Below are 25,490 nucleotides of genomic sequence, written 5' to 3' on the forward strand. Positions count from 1 at the left end.
CAAAATTTCCAGAGAACAGAAATTCATCTTCTTGCCCAGTTTCATTGATCCTTAATATCCTTTTCCATAGACTTTCTCAAAGGTCAGTATGATAAACCTGCTAGGAACAAACACATACCGGTGCAAGGGACAGAGACAGCTCCATAGGACTGTGACTAATTAACTTAATATTTTAGATTTCTACTGTGGCAATCAAAAAATTGCACATTTTCAACAGTTGTGCACAACCAGTTTTCCTCGTTCTCCACTGGCAGATCACCCTGAAGCGTCCCCGCTTGTGATGTGGGCAGAGGGTTTCCTTGTGAATTATGTGCTGCTAACTGCTGAGGATGAGAGCTCTTGAAGGGAAATGGTGTTTCCTACCTCCCTGGTTCCCAAGTCATGCCTGGGGAGAGCAACAGAGAATCTTCCCCAGCTAAGCAGCACCTGCTGAACTCCCTGAAACGGTGAATTCAATTCAGGCCCATTTATGTGCAGGCGAGGTTTACTAATTTGGTGGTAGTACTCCAGCAGTACAAGTGCTTTATTCAGGAAAATTGCTAGGAAAATGAACTAACACTTTTGTGCAATACATAGGGTAAACATAACCCTTTGCAGGCTTCTAATGCCACCCAGAAACTTTCCCTACTTTGATCTCAATTTCCATTCTGTAATCCCCAGGTTATTGCACCTAACACATCGAAAAGTAAGACATTCATGAAATGTGGCAGTAAGTCATTCACGGGGTAGAATCAAATAGTCTTAAATCAATTTAAAAATGGCATTCCAGCAAATAACTACGAGGTCTGAGCAATCAAGCCTACTTTCCCCTGCAAATCACTGTTTTAAACAGTGGCCAGATGATGGTGGAAACCTAGGCCTGGTATGCCCCGAGGAACAGTGAAGGAGGTCAGACAAAAGCACTAGACTTCCACAGAGCAAAAACGCAGTGGGAGCAAGAGTGTAGGTAGGCCACAAAAATATGAGTGCTTACAAAAACCTCTGTCAGGAACTCTGGCCAGCCTCTTTCCCGGCAGTTAACATATTTTACATGGAAATAGAGCTAAAGGTTTGAACCCTTCAGTCAGCAGAAGGAAGGCAGCCTAGGACTCTAACATCCCATGGAAAAGCTCTTCCTAGCAAGATTAATATAGCAAGATGCAAAGGGAGGAGAGCAGGCACTACCATGACGTCATCTTTCTCCTGCTGCATGCTAAAAGCTGTGAGTACACCCAGATGTGCCTTTGAAGGAGAGTGTAGGTGCCTGTCATGAAGAGAACAGTCCTAGGCTGTGCATTTTTAGAAGCATCTCTAAAGCAAGACACCAGAAATTCTGACTTGTCTCTGCTGATCAGTCTAACACATACATGGGCTGACTATTCTGCTTTTAATTAAGCAGATTTGTGATTAACGTGTTGGCTGTTTGGGACCCTACTCTAATGCGCCTGCGCTCTGCAGAAGGAGCCTAACGCACACCTCGGGCTCCGTTCTGAAAGCAGAGCATTCAAAATCAGGCACCAACATCTCATATACTCCCCTTCAAATTGCCCGAGTTTAGCCATTAAAGCACATCTCTGTATTTCTTTTGTTTACTGTTCAGTTAATGTCTATGTCCTCTGCTGCTGCGTTCCTTAAACACTCTGTCGCACTATTAATCGGTAACTACTGCTATTCATCACCTATTTGATGAACCTACTGTCTTCTGTATGCTTTAAACAAACAATAGTCTAGATCTGCAGCTGTTATAAAGTACCTTAAATGCCTCCAAGTTCAGTAATACCCCATTGATATGTATTGCCTGCAGGGAATTTAGTTACCTTTGTGTCTTAGGATTTTTTAGAAGGGAATAGCAGGACTGTCCTTACAGAAACACTGCTTTAGCATTTCTCTCCTTGGGTGGTAACTAAATTACTGTGTAGCATATTTAGCTAAGCTACAGTTGATTCGTGTCATAGCACTGCCATCAGCTTTTAATGTGCACGGCACATTCTCTCTGAACTCTTTCCCCTGAGGATTGTTCTCCTTAATATGCCAAACACTAACAATTAAAAATTAAACCTGGCTGGCAGAGCATCTTTGGCTTTTATTGTCCTCAGCGTATCATCTGGTCACCAATGTTCATCAACCTCTGATTACAAAAATTGATATTACCCTTCAGAATAGCTAACAGGCCAAAAATGCGTGCCCAGTTCTGTCAATCAAGCGCTTCACCAGGGAACAGCGATTAAAAGCCAGTGGAAGAAATAAACTTTATCCCCAAAGCAGGTGCACTTGGTCCAAACACTGCACACCCAATAGGTCGGGCTGGCGAGCTGTGCAGCTCCGCGTGGCCCTGGGATGTCTCCGACTGGAAACGCACGGTGACTGCCAAGTCAAGAGGGCGACAAAGTTGTGGTTTGCTCCCTTTTTAAGCTGTGGAACTGTACCAAAGACAGGCACGGCTTCCCTCCCTGCCCATTCCTCTTATTCATCTCCACTGTGAAGTCAGATAAAGAGCTTTCCAAAAACCTTCCTGACAGAGAAGAGCCATATCACTGATTTGCCAGCCTCAGGAACAGTCATTGCAAATGCAGCCCCTGACCAGAACGACAAAGGACAGGCTGACGTAAAAAAATGCACAAGTTACTCCTCTGTGAAACTCACAGTAATCACCTTTGTCGTTAAGAGAGTTAGGTCACTTAGGAGGGCTAAAGATTTGTCCCTCCTGACTGCAGAATATTAACAAAACCTTTTTGCTTACCGGAGGATCTTCATCCTCAGCTGAAACGGTAGTGATAACAGTGCCCTTGGCTGCATCAGGAGCAACCATTCCCCTGTAGAGCTTTTTGCTAAATACTGGAGCGTAATCATTCATATCCTGCAAAACATAATTAAGAGTTTAGTTCTGAAGTTCAAACAAAATTATAGATGCATTCACAACTGTTTTTTCAAACTCCACCCAATCACTCCTTCCTCATTAGGAAGCCTATTTGCAACGCAGTCTCTCTTGGCTCTCAATTCCATTACCACCGCATAAAAGTAGCACACAAGGGGAAGATGCCAAAGTTTCCAAAAAAAATATTAATGTGACACAGATCAACAGAAGGAAATCCTGGACAAAAACACATAGTCTCACAAGTAAATGAAGCAGAAATTTCCAAGAAACCTGCTTCTCAAGCAGCTGGCCACAACACGGTTTTGCTAATTTTCTGAAATGAATGAGCTGCTGTGGCTTGACAGTGCTTGTTATCTCTAATATGCAATAAATGAACGGAAAATATAATGTCGTATTAGTATCAGCACCTCATGAGAGCTGAAGATGGTGTTCTTCAGACTGATATGTACGTTGTAAAAAAAAAGAGCTTCAAAGGCTTGAGTTAAGCCCAATTTCATTGATGTAGTAGTGTGTGTATGCACATCCATGTACTTTCACACTTATATATGTGTGCACATATGTATATATACCTTCCTGGGTAAGCCCTTGTGTGAAAGATGTAGCCTCACCCCAACACCAGGCTGCATGGGATTGTGCAAACTGGCGCTAAAGTAGAGGCAGCAGTCGGATGCACGTGGCTCTCGGTGACATGGTGCCCCACGCATCAGGAGCCACAAGCATTTAGCACCTCAACCAGCTTCACAGGTTATTAAGAAGGCATTGATCCTGACTGTCATAAGTTGTCAGAAAATAATCCTTTGTCAAAATTCTCTCAGAGAACACTTACCTGTATGTTCCTTTCAGAAAATTAAGTGTACATCTCTAAATCACAATCTTTATTCCACCAATAAAACTGATTTCCAGGTTTTTGTTTTGTTTTGTTTTGTTTTGTTTTTCTTTTTCTGGAGAGCCACCTCCCTAGCTTGAACTCTGCTGAGAATAGATTTATTTATTTTTGCATAGTACTACTTCCATGGTTTTGCACATCTGGATAACATATATTAAATTTTCTGTTTCTTTTTCAGAACAAATCAGAAGCATGATATGCCTTCAGTATGCAAGAGTGGCTTTACTGATCCACAAATGAAGAGCAGACTTTTTCCCCTTAAAGCAGAATGTGTGCCTGAGCTCTGGGGAAATACAGATGTCAAACAGCTCTTAGGTAACCCACGCAAACACAGCTACTTAAAGTTTATATACTGATGCCTCTACCTGCTGTCACAGCTCTCTGTGCTGCAAATGCAATATGCTGATACCGGCCAGCACGCTATATCACACAATCATTTAAAACATTTGTCCTACCTCATCAGAGGAAACAACAGTATAATGAACCTCTATATGAAAACCCCGCCACAACACTGTTACAAGTCTACGTAGTTAATGCCTGAATAATTAATGCATTTTTTTTCTCCTGAAAGGTCTGCAATTCACTTCTTCAAGGCACTGGAAATGCTTTTTCTCTGATTTTTAGATTTTCAAAGAGACAACTGGATCATCAAAAAGTGACTACTAGGCAATTCAAACTAGGAGGGCATTCAAATGAAAACATTTTGGAAAAAAAAAAAAAACAAAACATTCAAATTTAAACAGATTAGCATTTCTGCATGGAATTGCAGGCATTGAATCTTATTATTTCAATTTCTTGACCTGTTTGCAAGAAAATAACTTCCTTAATCTGCAAATTTAATACCCAAGACTATTTTACATAAACAATCTTGTTTCTCATGAATCTTCAAAGTGACATCGTGCTTGTAAAATAAGCTATCCCTGTTCCACTGTGCCCCCAGAAACTCAGTTCTGGAGCACTGTATCACTGTGGCAAGAAACCAACATCATACAGCAATCTCACAGGGTAAGACTCCATTCACAGCCATTCTACGTCAAAGAAAAGACAGGGAATTTCTTTATTTTAAGCAGACACAAGGTAGTTATGAATATAAAAATCCTAGGCATGGAAAATTAAAAATAATCTCCAGTATGATAGGAGAAATGTGATATGACACTACATGCATAGGTCTTACAAGTCTGTAAATCAGTGCATTTGGAACTGTTTTGGTTCATAAACCCTAAAATTTTTCCAGTGAGATACATAACCTTTTAAAAACTGAATACACGCAGAGAAGACACCTTCTGTTCTTCCACATGAAGTCTCCATCTGGGGTAATGACCCAATACTATGCTTATGGTAACTTTTCATTTTATTTTTTCTTTTTTAATTTTAGCTTTTGCTTCCCATGATCAGGATGCTTAGGATCACCTCCAGGAAATCACCCAGCCTTTTATCTGTACTTATTTGTTTATTTTGAATCCATCTCTCTCTGTACCTCTGTACTTCTCTCTGCACCTGCAAATCCACAGCTGTATCTGGTCCTTTTTCTTTGGTGTAGCTGAAAGAGATCACACTCTGCTGTTTGCTCGCTGGGGGGTGGGGAGAATCACTGTGTGATGTTTTTGTTATCTTTCGAATACCTTTATGTGACCTTAGCGCCTGAAAATCTGTGACTTAAGGTATTGGAAAATGTAATCCTGTTCAAAGATGATACACTACATCCTCTGCTATAGAAAATTACTAGGTCATCCTACTTAACACACCTATTTTTCAAGATACATGGATAAGTACAAAATACGCAGGAATACAAAGCAAAGCATAAAGTAGGACACAGAAAGCCTTCTGTCTCTCTAACTTATCTTTCCTCTAAGACAAGCTTTATGCATGGCTGTGCCTCATAAACCTCAGCAGAGCCGACCGAATAGGCACCAAATGTTTCAGTCATAACTAGACAGAACAGCTCCACATGCCTTTCCTCCTGGCTCATCTCTTCCTAAATTCTAAAGCAGCCACTAATTTTTTTTTTTTTTTTTTTTATAGCAGAGTTCAAGATTAAATGTTTCCACTTTTAACAAAATAGAAGTTCCTCAGAAGAATCACCACAGGTCTTCGCATTATGCAGCTGCAGTAAGTGCACTTCAGAGAGCAAGACTGTCACTACAGACAGCTGATCAAGTCTCAGGAACTCATCGCAAATGTCTATGATGGATAACTGCTACAAGCAGAATGGGGATTTTTGCAGACAGGAGGTTTAACATGCAAAACATACAGATGACATGGAAATGAGCTTTTTTTTGGTTGTAATGCTTTGTTTCTTCTAGTAAAAGTCTTGGTTCAGATGTGGTAGGAAGAAACAACTTATCCAGGCAATTCCTGACAGAGGAAGTTGAGATTTTATTAGAGACATGTTGGAGAAATTCACATATTACCATCTCCTTCGACTGGTATAATCTGTCTTTACATATTATGGGCACTTAAAGGTATCCAAAAGGTTGCAAAAAGAAGCTATTGATTTTCTGGCAGAAAACATCACCACCAAGGATGGAATACAGTCCAGATCTGACTTTGTTAGAGGACAGAAAGAAAGCACACTCTGTACATTCTGTGAATAGCTCAAGAGATCATGGGCATGATCCACCTCATCCCACCCCCTAAACCCGTGCCTCTGTAGCCAAGGTCCCCAATCCTCTTCTTTTCATCAAAGTGGACTTAACAGTGAGTAGTTTTCAGCAATCCCTGACAGATACAGAGATTTCTGCTTTTTATCACAGAGGGACTATTTAGAGAAAGTGCTGGGCTTCTGTTATTGCTGGAGACCAAAGACATAGACATGTTTTTGCATGGCTAAATAACTGAATATTACTCTATACGTCATAGCTTCCACTTAAAACACTTGGCGTAGAAATAGATGCGACATAGGAGCGCAGTAGTAACCTTCCACAAAGTGGCAGCAAGAAGTATTGCCATCACCTTTTAAATCTGGGGCATAATCCTACGCATGCTCTTGTGGCCAAACTGCAGCATCTCACAACTGTTCACAGTTCATCACTTCAGTCACACAAATCCAGGCTGCTATTAACTATCAGGCATACACAAAAATATGGAAAAGGAAAATATAGGTAATTAATTCACTGTATATCTCACTTTAAGGTAATTGGGCTGTGTATTTTGTCAGTAAGGTGACAGCAGCCACATATTTAGATATAAATACAAAACCACCTTTGTGTCACTGCTCATCTAGATTTCAGATTTATTATATTTTTATACAACTTTGTTTGCAAAACGGAGTGAAAGTCAAAGTATAAAAACCCCAAAGTTTTTCCTTATCAGAGATGCTCTTTATCTACCACTTTTTGTTTGGTTTCGTTCCACAATGCTCACTCTGGGCAGCACATAAAAGCAAACAAGACACAGCCTTACATCCTTCCCTGGCACAAAGATTAAGAATCAAGCATGAAGAAAGCACAGTATGGAAGAGATGCTCAAATACCATCGTTCCTGAGAATCCACATCTGTACCTTCAAAAGCAAATGAAGGTGTATCCAGAGATTTCTTGACTCATTTGTTAACTCAAAAGTCACCCTTAGCATGTGAATGATCCCACTTCCTGGCCAAGTGCCTTACCCTCTGCACAAGACACATCTCATTCACAAAATTTAAAGAGTTGCTACTTAGAAAAAGGTTTGTAGGAAACAAATATTGACCTGTCTGCAAAGTTTATGAAAATGCTGAACAAAAGTGTTGGTGAACTAAGATAGTTATCTAGGAATGCCAATGAGGAGAAAGAAAGCATGGGGGAGGAAAGGCATTAGGGAGGAAATCAATATGTAATTTAAAAATGATTAAGACAGTCACTAGCTTTAATGCACTGTTACTAAACTAGGTGCTCCTCAGACAGGCGGTGACCGCTAACGTGGGAGGGCAATATACAACTAGAGCAGAAGAAAAATACGTGCAGTACAGCGTTCCCAGCATAAAATTAACTTGTAAACTTAAATGGACTTCAGTAGACTTGAATATGTTTTTGATTTATGGGGACACCAAGAGACCTTTAATGCTTGTACTCCACTAAGTTAAGAATATAGGCAGTTAACATTAGGGTGAAATAGCCCCTCTTCCTCCTCATTCACTAACCTGGGAAACACACAACTTGGATTGAAACATCTGCCTCCTTCCTCGCACCCTCACGGCCCCTTAACTCTGTCTGGCGTGCGTGCAGTGCGGCAGAGCCAGCCCGGATCCGCGTACACGCAGAGGCTACCCCTACCCGCGCTCGGCCTCTTGCCAGCTCCTGGATCCGAGAGTCACCAGGACCTACAACACTCTTAGTCGCCAGCTGGGGCAGTCCCGGTGTTCCCCTGTGACTTCGCAGGGCATCCTGCAGATCCACCGCCCCACGGTTCGAGACTTGAGTATGAAAATGAAACCCCACGCTTCACAAACGCAACCCGAGCAGCAAAGCCTGGGAAGGTCAACTGCACCAAGAGTTGCTAAAGCGGTTCCAGGATATTTGGAAGGTCCTGCCCGTGGGAAGGAGCCTGACACAGCGGGATTACGGCTCCTTCCTGCTGGCTGCTGTGATGAGCGCAGGATACAGCCCCGTCTCACTCCAGGGAGCTCCAGCTCCAGCTCATGAGGGCTACCGTGTTGCAATTGATAACATGCAACAGTACTGTGAGTGACAGGCTTGTCTGCTTTGAATATTACCACTAACCTAAAGTCTTTCAAAAGAATAAAACATTTTTTTTGAAAACACGCTTTGGTAAAAATCTTGGTTTGTAGGAGAAAAATTAAGAGGAAAACCAATTCTTTACCATCTATCTCCACGCAAACAAAACCAACTCCAGATGACACCCCAATGTATTTGATATACATTTACGTGTACATACATGTATTTATGTATGCACACCTATATCTACATCAAGCATAATAATTTGTGCAAATGCCCTTTTATCCTACAAAGGGAACCCTGTTGCTGCACTGAAAAACTCGCTGCCTTTAGCTTGCAGCGCACTAGAGGGCAGCCCTAGCAAATGGGAGCGAAGCCTCTCCTCCTCCAACTCCCACCGAAACCAACCTGTTGGCTTAGACTTTTTTACATCTAGCCATCTAGGTTTTGGGGGGGTTCGCAGCTTTTAAAATCAGTCTGATTTTTTTAACTCCTGTGACCTAATTATAATCAAGTATTGATTTTTTATTAAAATGGCTGTAATTCCATGGCAGTAAAATCTAGCTATTAATCTGCTGAACAGTCCCAGAGGGACAAATCCCTGTCAAACAACACCAAAAACATATATCCTATTGATTTACCTAGAGATTCACTAAGAGAATCACACTGTTTAGTTGATTTTTACCACTATCAATAGAGTACGTGTGTAGAGATGCCTACCTGGGGAGCCAGCATTACAAATTCAATTTTACACAAAGCTTTTCTTTCATCTTGCCTCTCTCCTCAACTACTTAGCAGAACGCATCCTACCGTAAAGATTCTAAAAGTCTGAGGAAATGTTTTACTCTCCTGTTTCTGACCTGTTGAAAAAAACCCCACTCATTAAGGTTTGTTAGCTTCTCAAATATTACATTTCCTTAGTTTGTAAATGCTTACATAAAGAGTTTGTAAGTACATCCATGTGCTTTTCCTACCACTGTAGGACTGCACTCTGATTACACCTGCTGATACCAAGGTTTCTAGTCAACTATATCTAAATAGAAATTCACATTCCCTTGCTATATAAAATAGTATGACTGAACAGCATCTGAGCTAATAAATGCATATTAGGCATTTACAGCTCCTGTTGCACTCTGCTGGCTTTTATCACAAGTGTAATAAATAAGAAAAAAAAATATTTTTAAAGCAATCCCTCCTTCCACTGATGTTAAATGTATATAACGTAATTCCACAGAGGGAGAAAGTAAAAAGATTTACTTCAAAGCTTAGCATATGTCACACACTGAAATTTTCAAACCTTCCCAATCTTTTTCTACAACTACAGATATGTAGCTGTAAGTTTCTGCTGTCATTTTGTTTTGAACATCTGCCACTTAAGTCTACGTGCACATTACTGGAGCTGGTGGCTTCCCATCTGAGCTGCCTCCAAGTGTTTAATAATCCCCTGCTGTTTGGGGACTTCCAAGGGCACATTTAACATTCCTCTACTATATCCATGACACTCTTCTACAGAAAGGCAAGGGGTGTTTTGGTATCACTGTACCTGAAAATCACTATTCCTCTTGTTCATTCTTTAACCATAGAAACATGTCATTCAACACCTTATTTAAAAAAAAAAAAAAAAAAAAAAAAAAACAAAGATATTTCATTACTAAAGAAGCAGAATGAAAAAAAAACCTGAAGGCCAAGAGATATCATGGCCCTAAGGGCATCCATAGCACTTAATGGCCTGGACCAGTCTCACCTAGGCCCCCCAACACTCTGCCCTGGGCCCAGGACCCCATTTCAGCCCAGTCGGGGCCCTCAGTCCTGTTTCAGTGATGCCACAGGATACCAGTCCATATATACACATTTTTATATATATGTAAAAATAAAGATTATATAGAGAATAAATATATTATAAATACCTATAAATAATACAGAATAAATAATATAAATATATTAAAAAGATATATATCAGTATAATATATATGTAAAATATATGTATATAAAAGTACCTAATTCCACCAGATATTGGAGTATCAAGAACTTGAAGTCTCTTTCCATTCCTTATGTAATCTCTTGGCCTCTTATAATAAACACATACCACACATTCTCCTTTAAGGTTCATGCATCTCACCAGTACATTCATCCTCTGAGCTACACAACAAAGTTTGCAAGCAAACCTTTCTTTGTGAGCCTACAGTTTGATTTGCCAAGGTATCAGTTCAATTTTACATTTACATTAAATCCACTGCAGTGAGCCACAACTTGAAAACAACTCCTAGCTTTGCCACAAGTGTTTGAAATATCTTTTAGATTTATGTATCAACCACAGTGACTAATTCCGAAGGACTGAGGTTAGAAAATCAAGCAGTGCTGAGTAACTTTGAGGAGCAAGTTCAAAATCTTTGTGATGATGCTGACAAGATAATTTGACAAACTGTATGAAGTGGCACTTTGAATTCTGTCTGTAATTGGGTGCAGTGCTTCCTTACACAGGGTTCTTTGAAGCTATACAAAATAGAGTCTTGTTAACATGGTGTAACTGCCTCTTCTTCATATTTAGTGCTCAGCAAGCCCTAAAGTAGCTCATAATATAAATTAAGGGACAATATTCATAGTGGAATATACGAGGCAATAAATGACTAGCAGATGATTGAACAGATAAGTTGAGATTGAAAAAAACCCCATCTGTTTACTGGCACTGTAGTCCAACACCATGCCCGTTATTCCATTAATGCCACTAGAAAAGAGATAAACAAGCAGTTACATTTTGGAGGCAATATAGCTCATTTTTTTAACCTTCCTGTAACTTATGTGCTGCTGCTGTGCTGGACTGCTCTGTTATTCTTTAAACGGGAAATGGTTTTCATTACATGTTAGAAAGGATTAACTTCATGGATGTTAATTTATTGAAAAAACATAAGTTTTATTTTAGAAACATTAGAAACTGATGACGTGTTCAACTTTGATTCATTAATGACTTTTATCTTCCATGTCCTTCGTTATCCGTATAATTTCTGGCAGAAAATCTTCATTATTATTGTAATTAAATCTCACCATAACACGAAATCCCACCATAATGAAGCAATGATGTATTACTGCTCACCTGCTCATTAGAAACAAGACTGGAGTGAATTTCTACTAAATACCTGCAGGAAGAGAAAGCAGTGGCAGCCACACAAACGCCTGGCTATTTAAACATCTGGCGGAGCAGGGTTTGAACCACAGTGTCCCCCCTGCTCCCTAATGACAGCCTGTGGATCCCACTTCCATTCTCTCCGAGTGATAATTGAAGCATTTTATGGAGGTTAAAGCCACTCTCTCCCCAGCTCTCTGCAGAAGTACAGTTGACGTGCTCTGTGAGAGGAGAGGGTCCTGCTGTAACATTTTGTTCCAGCTGTCTCAAATGCTGGGTGCCTGCATACTTCCTCCAATACACCTTTATTTTTTTTTTTTGCTTTACAGCTGGCTCCGACTATTTGGTTTGAGAGGGTGATTCATCCACAAACATGCAGCTGCTTCTAACCCTCCCACCCTAGAAAATCAAACAAAGTCTATTTCTCCTCATTCCGGTTTGAGGTTTAAGTTGTCAGAAGAAGAAAAGGCGCTTTCTTGTGTAAGCAGGATGGAGCTCTGCACTCCTACGGCATCATTACAGCCAAGGTCATGCCGTTTGCGTCCGACTGGAACGCGACGGCCCGCATGAGCGGTCGCGTTGATGACGGGGCACTCAGAGCAACCAGCCCAGGGACAGAGACTCGGCTTTTACACATTTCTTCATGGTTTGTTTCTTTTAGGCAAAGCTCCCAAGGAAGGGAAGACTTAGCATAGTGATTATGAAAGACTCGAATTCACCCCCACAATAAATACCAAGCAACACATATAATGCATGATCTAAAGCGTATGATGCCTTCTAACTTCTCAATGGCATGCTTCTCTTGAAAAACGAGTCTGACAGTTGCAGTTTGTGTACTCTCTGATGATAGCAATATGTATATTGATGCTCACGGCTATAGTTGCTTTCACTAAATTTGGAAATTCATTGTATAATGTTTATAACAGTTCACTGGGATTAAGGCATGGTAGGAATTAGACGAAATATTTGGATGGCAGCCTCATAATATTGCATTTCTAGAAACATATAGATCTGGGTTTATTTATTCTTGTTGCTCTATCACTTTGAATCATTGGCCAGAGATAATGGCTTCATTATACTACATTCTCTACTTCAAAAACTAAAAAGAAAACCAATCTCAGAACTCAGAAGGAGGAGAAAAAGCAATTATAACAAACAAGAGAGAGACATAAAGTAATACAAAATTAATGCCGGTAATAAGAAGAGGACACAGCATAAAATATGCAAGTACCTCACAGGCCCCATGATACAGAAATTCTTATGTATTTAAGAACACATTACTCATTTAACGGCAATATAAACTTGAAAAAAGGTTAGTCCTGATTCTGTTAACAATTACCATAGTAATTGTTTCCAAATGCTAAATCCTAATAATAAGCACACCATTGGAACAGTAATGATTTCACTCCTTCCAATGCTGGGAAACATTTATATTGTGAGAGGATGCTTGTGTGTACTACAACAGGCACTGCAGGCACTCTTAGCAAACAACTCAGCCCTCTCTGACACTGAGTGAATGCAAATCTCTGCTGTTCTCATGGTGAGAGAAATTATGCCTCGACAGTGGCAAACCACTGAAAAATAGCATACAAATTGTTTCTTGGAGTTGCTAAGGTTTTTATCCCTTTTTTCAAGACTAATAAAATTTACTATGCCTAACCTGTATAATTATATGTATATTTTATATATATAAAATTACGTATATACACACACACACATATATATAAAACCTGGAAAAAATAAAAAGTTTTGTGTTCTTGGGTACAGATCAGATCTCTGCTTATTCTGGATCAACACTTGTGCAATCTCCTATGCTGTCCCCAGACAAGATGACTAATTACTACTTTCAGGTTATGGTGAAAAGTTACGAAAGCAGCGAGAGGAATCTTAGAAGTAGGGGGAAAAAAAGAAAAATCTATGTCTTTTTTAGGTGGTTTGCATCTTTCTGGCAAGAAGAAATCAATGCCACTTATATTATTCCTCCTCAGTAATACTAAAAAGGATGCAACAATTCATTAGTTTACCTTTGGCTTTCTTCAGTGGAAGAGCTGTAACACATCCATTCGATGCAAAGGGCCATTTGGCTGCAGCAGAGGCCAATAATGTATCTCAATACGGAGGTGCAGGTAACAGATTACGTTATTTTTTCTGCAGTGAGTATTCTGCTATGCGATCTGTGTTTTGATCAAGTTCAGGGAAGGTTAATACAAACTATTTGTAACTTGTCATGCCAAAGGCTGAAAGCGAGAGTCTAAAGAAAATCACTGTGTGTATCCACCTTCCTCCTAGCCACAAAGAGCTGTGTGATTATGGGTATACCACACTGCTGCACATTCAGTTTTATATCACATAAATGATATGTGACACCATCAGACATTGTCCATAATTGGCTAACAGAATCCTATTACACAGTAAAAATTACAATGCTTTCAGTTAAGAGCTAGACTGTGGAAAATGACAAATGTTAACAGAGCAGCATAAGCCCAAAAGGACTTGGAGACCTCTGTAATAAAAATAATGCTCTGAGGATTATAGGGACCGAATCCTCAACAGTTACATTAACTCCATGCTTGGACCCACTATTGCCTTAATGCTTGCTTCTGGCTTTCTCTAGTTCAATTTTGTGTCTTTAAAGACCGCAATCTGCACAACTGTTAGGTTAGGGCCTACAGTTTATCGGCACTTGATTTATTTCCTATTTGGGGTCACAAATGCTATACTAAAATAACTACTCTAATAATATCTTCTAAATGAAGTGAAAGCACACTTACTACTACGAGGAAACACACATCCAGTTCCTGGTCCCAGAGTAGAAGCAAAAGCCAGGCTGAGCAGGAGGGAAGAGCTCCTCCAGAGCCAAGGTGGCGAGATGGACATCCCCAGACCAAGGAGCACCTTGTCCCTGAACACAAGCTCTCATCTGGAAGATGGTCTGGCAGAAATCGTGAGAACCCCTTCAATTCCCTGGGCAGGCATCTTCATTGGTCAACAAAAAATTACAAATTACTCCAGTGAAACAGTGAACATGCTCATTGGGAGTTATCTATTTAGCCATGCCCCAGAGCAGCAGCTCGGACTGTGGTTAAGTTTGCAGAGGAAGAAAAGCCTGGGTGGAAATCTGGCAACACACTATGTGCGAGGCTCTAGACCACTACGTAACACATGTTATATATGTCATCATGCATTCACGACCTCGGGGCCAATTCAGTGCCCCGTAAACACCGTCACTGGGCTGCTGGACAGGAACCAGTTCCCTCTGTCAGATCACCAGGATGCGGTGCCGATGGCCCTCTACAAGGTGTACACCACCTCTGTCCTCATGGGAACTTCACCTCTGTGCTCCTGAGAACTTTTCACCCCCGGCGAAGGCACATCAGCTCTCCCCGCTTCAGAACAAGGGGGAATATCAGTCTTTTTCCGGTAAGAACAAAGCCAAACAATGCACTTTTTACTTCTGTATTTCTTTCCACAGCTGAGGCCTGATCTTCATCTTGCTTTCACTTGGCATCCAAGATGTTGCACCCCTCTCCTGCTGCTCTGTCTCTTGAATCAACCATTCAAGGTGTTCTCATGTGGATCTTTCTCCTCTCACACAGGGGTAGCACAAGGCTTTGTTTTCAATCTCTACCTTCCCCTCCTCTTGCCCCCTGTAAATTCTGTATCTGGAAAGTTCATCTACAACCTCAAGTGAAACCATTCTTTCTATTCCAGGCATCTCGTGTGGCCAAGGTTCTAAATTTCTACTATCTGACGTTTAACTCATTAATGACATCTGCCCAACAAAATGAAACACTAAAAATGTTTTATTTCCACGAACCCTCCCCCATTCTCTCAACAGCCACTCAAAAAACTACTGCTTTACCTGTCACTCAAAGCTGGAACCCAAGCATTATCTTAATCCTAGCAATATATATAATACTTAACTATGTCCACTGATCCGTTGCAAAAGTCAACCTGAACCTATGACAATACTCAATAATCCCTTTGAATTTTTTTCTTTCTCATTTAAAATATAAGCTGCTTGTCCTGACTTTCAGGCCCCATTCTGTCCCCAGCCTAACACCTTCTACTGCAGAAATTGTTACTCTTGGCTCCAGCCCTGAATTCCAGTCTCTCACATACTGCCTTTCCAAACAAGTATCATCATGCTCCTCTTTTGCTGTTCATGTGTGGGTAGAGTTTCCAGGAAAACAAGAAACCTATTTTTTGATCCTACTAATCCCCTTCTTAAACTCCCTATTCCCACACCACCTCCTTTGACAACACACAAGCTGCTGTTACACTACGACCACCAAGTTGGACTGTATTGCTCTCCTGTCATTAATTAATTAATCCCTGTCATTAACGAATACAATACAAACACACAATCGTACAGCTGGGTCAGCCCTGTGGTGCAGACTACAGCTTTTCTCTGAATACATTCCTATTTGAAAACAAGTACCTTGAAAAAAATCCAACAAAAATACCCAAGCTCGCCCAAACACTTAATTCTTTCAAAAAGTCCCTGTGCTGGGAAAAAGTTTCTTTTGGGGTAAAATCAAGTTTGAGCAACTTCCTTAAAAGTATAACAGAGAAGGCTCAGGGAATGATGTAAAAAACTATGTTTTTCTTTGATTGACTTGGAAACTGCCAGGGAAGAGAACAAACTATTAGGAAATAGGTGACCCGCATCTCAGTCTGAGAAATCTGGCAGAGACAGAGAGGTATTGTAGACGCCTTCTTACGTTGTCATCAAAGATAATAACCGGAGACATTTACTCTCCCTAAAATAATTCTGAGCTCAGTAGAGACTGACAAACAGAATTACTCAAAATCATGTGGCAATTCATAGCATCTGCAGATACACAGTAAACCAAACCCAAGACTGATTCATATATGCTAAATACTTTCCACAGACTTACATTTAAACTGAAGTTGTCAGACATGAAATTCATATTTGTGAGCTACGCTTTTGTTCCTGCTACAATTTTTGCTTTTTAGCTAAAATATGAGTAATTAAACTCTTCTCTTTCCCACAGCTCACAGTTCTTCACTGACAAAATCAACAAAAATGAAGCAGCTGCAAGAAAGGACTGACCCGACTGGCTCCAGAACTGCACCTTGTAAATGCAAGGAGACATGATTTAGAGCATCTAAAATATCCTCTCCTCTTGAACATGAATACATCAACCAAGTTATGATGGGTAAGTGCTAATGTTTCAGCTACAAATGCTTTTCATTTGTGGATCATTACCAAACAGAATACCATTATCCCCATATTAGTAGTGAGGCAACTGAAACCCAGAGGTGATGCTGTAACTCGCTGCATGAAAACAATTAATTGTGCAAGACCACTAAATAAGCTTGTTCCTTTGCGGCTCTGTATTTTCAAGCAGCAGACTCTGAAATATAGGATGTGGTGTGTCACATCAGCACTCAGTACACCTGAATGGTTCATAAAATTACAATTTATGAGAGCTTTAACTGAAACATGATGGTGTCATTTTGGCAAACAATTCCATTAGGTATTTATTTCAACCTTTCAGGGATTCTAAAGGACTAAACGTTTATGTGTGTCTCATGTATTCTTGTACTTCATGAATCTACAACCAAGATCTAACTACGTAATTGCATTTAGCAAAGTAACTACAGCTGTTTTAAAGTGTATGTTTAAGCGAACATGTTGCTGTCAGAAAAAGGCAGTGGCTTCACACAAGTGAAAAAGCAGAAAAGCAGACATACTGCTACCATGCTCTGGTGTTTCATCAGGACACCTGTAAGAGTTGATGAAGTATTTTATAACAAATAGCAGAGGATGCAATCAACTGACAAGTTATTCCTCTTACCTTTACTCTCACTGTGACAGTAGCGAGACCAGGAGGCATAGTGCCCTTGCTATCAAAAGCTTCCACAAGAAAGGTGAAGCTTGCTTCTCTGTCAGTGAATGCTTCATAATCCAAGGACTTCAAAAGCGATAGCTCGCCTGTATATTTGTTCAGTGCAAAATGCTCTAATGCTTCCACTTCCTGTGTCCGTATTCGATAGTTAACATCAGCACCAAGATCAACATCCTTTGCCTAGAGCATGACATACAGGAAAAAAAAAAAAAAAAAAGTGCAAAGCAAACAAAAAAAATCAATTTTGATAAAATGTCCCTACTAGATTTAAGGGACATAAAAAAGCAAGCTACTGCAAAGAAACTTAATTTCATTATGTTATTCTAATAGTATTTGATATAATTAATACCATTGCACAAACACAAGGAAGGCAAATCCACTTAAGGTTATACAATACAGAGACACCCACCACAGGAAACGAGCACAATATTCTGAGCAGCAGTCACTGGAAGCTCACTCTGTTCTTGTTCTCTTCCCTGGGCACCTGCCACTGCCAAGGAGAGGACACTAGGCTAAGCAGACGTCTGACCTCACCCTCATATGGCAGCATGGTCTGTTTTTATTTAATTCCAGTATTTGGACAAAGAATATTAATTTACATCAGGATAAGGAATATTGTGCGATTGCTTTATCTGTAATTTGACATTAGAACTATCTGCAGTCAGGTTCAGAGAAAATCATGCTTGTTGAAATTGTCTCAGGACAGATTCTCCCCATTAAAGGGTGCTGAACAAAACATCAGGAGGATATATAGACTGCTTGCAGGAAGAGAATCGCAGCTGTCTTTAGAGATCTAGTTCATCCTTGAACAATTAACTCTCAGTTCTCTAAGTATCTTTTACAGTCAGTGAAGAGAAGACAACGCAGCCAGGTCCCCACTTTACCCCAGCTATCTCAGATGATGATCTTGGTATTGGATGAATTGCTTCTGGAAGCAACTATTTATCTCCATTACCTATAAGGTGAGGTTACACATCTAGGTTTGACTTAAATGTCTAAATCAGCTGAGATAAAGATCTTTTTTCCTACTAATGTAAACATGTAGAAGCAATATAATAAGCTTTCAAAAACAAATCAAAAGCACTTTAAATGTGTAGGAAAATATTCCAGGAAATTACAATAGTAGTGTAGGTTTTGTTGTTTGTTTGTTTATTAACAATTGCTCTTATTTCCAAATCAATCTCAGCTTCAAAAATGTCTAAAGGTCATGCATTTTTCAGTCTTTTAGGTATTATAACTTCCCCCCCGCCTCCAGTTTTCAACCTTTCACTGCAGTCTCACTGACAAGTTAAATAAGAACACGCTTAGTATTGCAGAACATTTACAAAACATCTCCTTCACTCCATAATGCTTTCTTACCTCTATTTGCAGGAAGACAGTGCCTGGTGGTAGATTTTCTGGCACACAGACAGTGTATGAAGCATTAGTAAAAACAGGGCTGTTGTCATCAATATCCAGCACCTTGATCGCTAAAGTTAGTGTTGAACGACGGGGATCCACAGCTCCATCTGTTGCTTCAACAATAAGTTCATAATAGTCCCTTACTTCTCGGTTCAGTTTAACTGCCGTATAAATGCTACCATTTGATGTGATTCGGAAAAGATTGTTGAAGTTTGCCAAACTGTAATGAACTTGACCATTAACACCAGCATCTGCGTCTGTAGCCTAAAGAAAAAGAAAGAAGTGCCATGTTTTAATGCTCATTGTAAATACAAGGGACATACCTACATGGGAGCAACAAAGCAAGCTAGGGAAATATTCTACAGAGTATTAATGCTTGCGTGAAATTCAGCATTTCTTGTTTACAGCAGCTTGTCTCCCTCTGATGTTTTGCTGAAGATAAAATATCCCGCAGGCCAAAATCTCTTACTTTGCAGTGACAGAAGATAGGTTTACTGGATCCCAACTGGACTTCAGGAGAAGATACACATTTAGTTGCTCAGCCTTGGACAGCTGTGCACGTAAGCAGAAGAACAAACTAGGTGCCTTTAAAGTCAGGCCCTCAGATACTTCTAATGCTGAAGTATCTTCAGTGTGAGGTTGTGTCTGAGGGGAATTTTTTTATTTTACACTGTTTCTGGTGTTTCACTGCTGCTCACATCATTATGGAGTATATGCCCAGATGCAGTCAGCAGATAGCTAGAATGGACACACTAGTTAGAAATTTTCATTTCACTTAACGTGTTTGTTACATTTAGTCATATCTTCATCATTGCTCTCTGAAGAACTACTTAGTTTTCCATAGTTTGTTTACTGTGCTCTTCAAAACAAAACGCTATCATGTTTCATCCTTATTCTTCCACACACAAAAGAGGCAGGTGATTACAACAGAAAACTGTTTAGATTTTGTACAGTTGATATCTTTGTTCTCACATACTGAACCATGTCTCAAATTTCAGTATCAGCCAAATAATTCTTTCTATTACATAAACTGATCTTGTAGGGATGGACAAAATTCATATGTTTCTCTAGAGCTACCAGGCCCTCAACATAATCTGGATGCTGACCTGTTATTTTTCTTCCTCTTAATTAAATTATGCCATATTGAATAACATTATGTAAATTAGACAAAGGGCATTATGCGAGCAAGGTATTTTCATTTATTTGACTTCCTAAATGAGGCTACAGACATCTGGGAAGATCATAAGAGATTTTCATGTTTTGTTATCAGAACAATTGTCAGTAAGTTTTCATGAATGCTTAATTCCAGTGAAGGAATTCATTGTAAGACTTTGTAATGAAACGATTTATCTTCTTAGAAATCAATTAAAAGTTAATTAAAATTGTTAATAAAAGAAATTTCACTGTGCTTTCCCCCTGAATTACATCAATGTGCTAAGCAGCAATGACTACAACTTAATAATGACCAGTCTATGGATAACACTTCCTTTTAATTGACATCTTTCAACGTATGGTTGATTTGCTTAGTTTACAATCGATTCTATTTCCTCCATAGAAATAACTGATTTGGGGCAGAAAGACCTCCTAGATGTTGTACTGGAAAATCAACAGAAAGCTAATCAAGGAGAAAAGTTTAAAATATACAGTAACAGACACTTAGCCTCATCGAAAGAAAAGCAAAGCACAGGAAATGCAGAGTAAGTCACAGAGTTTCTGGATAAGACACTAGCAGCACTATTCACCTTCACAAGACTTAATCTCCAACACTCGTGTGAGGTCAGTCCTCATACTTAGCCTCTAATTTAAGCCAAAGCCATATCATAGCAATTAATTGATACTAAACAGACAGAGTTAAAAGCCAACCAAAAAAACCCTTTAAAATCTCCAAGAGTAATCTGAAATACTACTACCATTGGAAATTATGAGAATAAACCAGGTAACATTTTAATTTAAGATTAATTTGGAAGTATGTTTTTAAATAGACAAACCTATTTTTTTAGGAAAGTAAAATTACTTTCAAATAGATGTCAGGCTTTACAGTCACGTTCCTAAAAACACGACTATGTATGTTGTAAACTCATTTGTGTACATCCTTGGGCATGAACATCTTTTCCACATTCTGCAGGACTGATTTGTTTCCATGCAGAATAGCAGGCAAATCATCATTATTAAATCAAATTAATTGTTACAGTACCACCATAATACTGGTGAGAATTCAACCAAAGACACGTGAAGACAAGCCTTAGCATTGTGCATTTTTATGTATCTTAGTCCTGTGCTTCCACAACATGGGGCAAATTCAAATTTCAGAAGGATGCTCTGTCTGAACCCTCAAACAAGTTTGCTGCACTTTGTCCACTAAAATTTCTACCATATGGATTCCCTGATCATCTATTAGATAAAAAAACAAAACAAAACAAAACAAAACAGCTTCTCTCCAAACTTCCTGCTCTATCTGTGGCATTACAGCAGGTGACTACTGCCTATTTACAAAGCTGCCATCCCATTGCTTGGGCAGCGCTTCGTGTTACCCATCTTCGGTGAACACCACGCACAGCCGCTGAGGAGAAGGGCAAAGCTGACAAGTTTCAACAAGCTGTACAAGCACTATCCAACCTACCTGGCCTTTGTGACCCCAAGAGACTTGCAAAGGCCAGAATGTCATCTGTGGTGGCTGCCAAGCCCGTGCCAGGGGCTGCCTTCTCCTCGCCAGACTCGCCTATCACACAGCAGAGGGGCTTTTATATCCCACAACAGCCTTTCCCTGTCCCCACTTCTTTTCCTGCCTTAAAGAAAATGCTATTATTTTACCAAATGATATCACTTCTACAGTTTAAGATCTCCATTAATTAACATTTTATCACTAAAAACTTGAAAAGAGATAATGTACTCTTTATGGATATGAAAGAAAAGGCGTTTAATCTCTTTTCTAAAAGAATCCTATCTGAAGGGTATACAAAATTATCTCTTTCCACATGAAAATCATTTCACAGGGCTTCTCGGAGCCTGTGGGCAACAGCTCCATGGAGAAGTACTCAAAGGACTTGCTGGTGGAATGGTTACTATCTGTTCCTGTTTGTAGCTATTGATTTGTATCAAAACGGATGTCTTCAAGTCATCCCAATTTCAACCCCGCACTCTGTCGCCAGGTACAAGCTGGCATGCATGCACCCTAAGTCTGCATGAGGAGCTGGGCTTTCAGAACGTCCTACTGCAAAATCCAGCCCTGCTTTATCACTACCCTTAAAACAGAAGCCAGCAACATCTCAGTAAATTTAATAATATTTGCTCATTACCAACACTGAGCTGAATTACCTGGTTATACAGTTACCAGAGGTGGAAAGAAGCAAGCAAATGTTTCATTTCTATATTACCTGAGTGTCAAGGAAAGGCCCAAAGACAAAGCCAAGGAGACTATGGCAGGACTAAAAGGAGGCAATAGCACATTCCTACGCCCAACAACTTATCATCACTGATTTGCACATAAGAAGCACGGCGAGAGTCTTGAAGCATTAGTTGGCAAAGGGCCACCAGATGATAGCAGGTCTTAAAAGGAGCTACAGATCTATTTACAGGCAGAAATCTCTTCACAGCCTTGCAGATGTTGCTCATACAAGAAATGCAGGTTTTGTCGAGGCAGCAGGAACAGCAGGCGTGATTGCTGTAGGCAACAGCCCTCAAAGGCCGCAGGGGAGACAGACACCATAGAAACTGAGAACAAAAAAAAAAAAAAAAACAAAAACAAAAAAACCCAAACAAACAAGAAGAGGGAACCAGCAAAAAGAGGACAATTTAAAAAGTAATGGAAAAGATCCCAAGGCAGGACAATAGTGTCACTGCATCTCAAACCCTGGAGCTGGTGAGAATTTCCTCCAGCACCATAAATGGCTGAGAGGATCTGAGAGACAGAGCCGCACACGCTGCTTCTGTCATCTCTACTACACGGAGGGGAAGACTTGCATATGACCACCCACTGGATATGAATAAGGATGAAAAAATATCCAACTGCAGGAGCTGCATGGGGGTACACCATCTGCATAACCAGATGAGCACTCACAGGAGGAGAGCTGTTTGCGGTGTACGTGTCCTCTCCTCACACCCCTTCTCTGTGTTCCCTGGAGGTTATCTGCTCCCCAACTAATTTCTGAGCTGTCCGTCCTCAGCCAGCCAGCCAACCCATGCCAATCCCAGACCACAGCGAGTCTCACGCTTGTTTCACATCAGGTAAAGTGTGGTGGCCCTGGGATTATGATGCTCCAGGCTCTGTCTGAGCTTCTGCACAAGGCATTGCAGGTATGAATTCAGGCTTCGTGGGCATAACTGGCCATGTCAGCCTTTCCAGAAACAGACACAGAGTACTAAAGGAGTAAGCTCCTCTAATTTGAGCCACAACACGCTACAAATTCAGATCAAGAACCTCTCCCTGATGTTTTTGCCATCTGCTTCTGACTTTTCTAGCCAGTGCTTTCTCCAATTGCTCCCCAAATCTATCTACTAGGAGGTATGAAAGGATGGCAGCTCTGGGATCTTTCCAGCAACCAGTTCTCTTGTCCGTTTGCAGCTGTAACAATGAAGTACAAATCACAGATATTGTTTTTCTCTGGGCTACACTGTTATTCTTAATAGTTTATTCTATTAGGTAAGGTCCATTAGGAGTAAAAAAGATCAAGGCAAACATGGAGATCAAAATTGGCCAGATTTCTTTCTGTTACTTATAGTGCAGTCTCTGTCTCACTCTAGCTTCACACCCCTACACATCTGATCTTGCGTGTATGCGTAGGATATGTGCAGAACACATTTGTTCCCCCCACAATAAGCCAAAGCTGTCAAAGTTGACGGCAGCACAAGTGATAATCCACGTTTCCCAAGACGATCACTCTCATTTCCCTCGACACAGTGGGATATCAAGACCAGACAACTGAAGAAAGAACCTACTCATTTCTGCCTTCTTTTCCTGATAGATTTTTTTGTTGCATCCAGCTTTAACCCAAGTCCTCCTTCTCCTCACCCTTACAGCTCTCTGAGGGAAGGAAAGTATCAGTTCAAGTGCCTGTAGAGGCAGAGCCGGGTAACAAGCAAGAGAGCAATGGAGCCTGAGGCACTCTCAGCCATCACACGAGCACTGCTGCAACCCCCGAGCTCCCACCCATCGTGTTACCCCCATGATCTGCCAACACAGGCAGGTGTGTGATCACCTGCAATCCCATGCAACACACTTGGTAAGTCTGGATAGGAAACTAAGCCGATTTTGCTATTGTGGGTAAAAGAAAAATTCAGAACTATCCCTCTGCACGCTCAGAGGTTTTCCTCTGTTCTTACCGAAACTGGTTCAAGCAGCCTGATAGGCAAATTTACTACATCAGTGTTACATAGCTGAAGAGCTCATAAATTCACCTAAGTCAGTGTGGCCTAACCAAATGGGATTTTGTCAGGATAGAGCAGCCTGCTTTACCTAGGTCTAAGGTAATCTATTTTCTTTAAACTGAGAGCATCTGCAGGAGTATAAATTAGATTAAAAAAAAAAAAAAAAAAAAAAAGAAACAAAATAATCCCTTGCTGACTGGCTCCTCTTCCCAATGTTGCAAGAGATGCAGAAAGATAAGGTGCATGTTTCTACCTCTCCCATTTCATTATGTTTATTCAGAATTAGGAAAAGCATGTTCCTCTGAAGAGTCACTGATAACTACTGTTATTCTTGCAACTCCTCAGATCTACATGACTACTTTCATCTCCATCTCTTATGGGGCTAACTTATAAAGCACTACATGATAAAACAAACCTGAAAATCTAGGGATGTAAATGGATCTTTATTTCCCAGATAATACGTCCCACGCTTACTGAGGATAGCTATATACTGAGGAATCTACAAGGTGACAACCTTTAGCTATTGTGGTAAGTTAAAATTTGCATTATCAACTATGCTTTAACATTACTCAGAAGCCCTCATGAATATAATCCAACAGTGTTCCAGAGTGACGAATTATCTTCCTCCATCTCAAACAGCTTGAAAACACAATTCTGGGAGAACTGAATTACCAAAATATCTCTTGAAGGATCATTAACTCTGAAATATAATGACAACTGCTTAAATGTCAACAGTATTAATTATATCATTATCATTCTTTTCAAAAGAAACCTCCTACTAATATCCACAACTCTTGCTGACAATCGGTAACAGGATTTAAGCAGGTTAATTGAAGATTTATGCTTGGACTGCTGGAGCTGGAAAACAGCAAAATAAGGCAGTGTGTTGTTATTCATACTTGTCTATAAAGCAGAGACAAACATGACAGGTAACCCTTCATTAAAGCTGCAAGTTGAAACACTTCTTAGGGATCAATTTGCCACCAACCCAACCTCCTCCAGATTAAATTTTCCTTCGGGTTGTCTTCAGGGACAGAAGTTCTCCATGATCTCCACTCACCCCAACAAAAGGTCCTGATCTCCAACAGCCTCTCCAGTGCTGCAGCAAAGACTGCAGCTCGAGGGAGGGATGGAAATTGTGCTGGAGGATACAAAGGATGCTGTTGGTAGGAGATGGGTTATTGTTTTCATGGAAGATAACATGATGATGATGATGATGATGATGATTATTATTATTATCATTTTGATGGGTTTATTATTGTTATTGTTATTATTGTTATTATTGTTGTTATTATTAGTAGTATTAGTATTAGTATTATTTAAAAGATTCACAAGCC

General features: G+C 40.2%; 1 protein-coding gene across 14 annotated transcripts in view; it reads right to left on the reverse strand.

Annotated features, from left to right (window-relative positions):
- PCDH15 (protocadherin related 15) overlaps positions 1-25,490 on the reverse strand; it is an 862,106-nt gene that overhangs the window by 108,352 nt on the left and 728,264 nt on the right. For all 14 annotated transcript variants that reach the window (XR_006165419.1, XM_042793586.1, XM_042793412.1 and 11 more), the window contains 3 exons: positions 18,748-19,053; positions 17,338-17,568; positions 2,720-2,836 (listed from right to left, as the gene is read on the reverse strand). Coding sequence is in view for 13 of the 14 variants with exons in the window: in XM_042793586.1 (XP_042649520.1) it covers positions 2,720-2,836; positions 17,338-17,568; positions 18,748-19,053 (654 nt within the window). In the remaining variant the exon portion in view is untranslated. The remainder of the gene's footprint in view (positions 1-2,719; positions 2,837-17,337; positions 17,569-18,747; positions 19,054-25,490) is intronic.

Source organism: Tyto alba, unplaced genomic scaffold (genome assembly GCF_018691265.1).
Source record: "Tyto alba isolate M040663 unplaced genomic scaffold, T.alba_DEE_v4.0 Super-Scaffold_1, whole genome shotgun sequence".
Classification (NCBI taxonomy): Eukaryota; Metazoa; Chordata; class Aves; order Strigiformes; family Tytonidae; genus Tyto; species Tyto alba.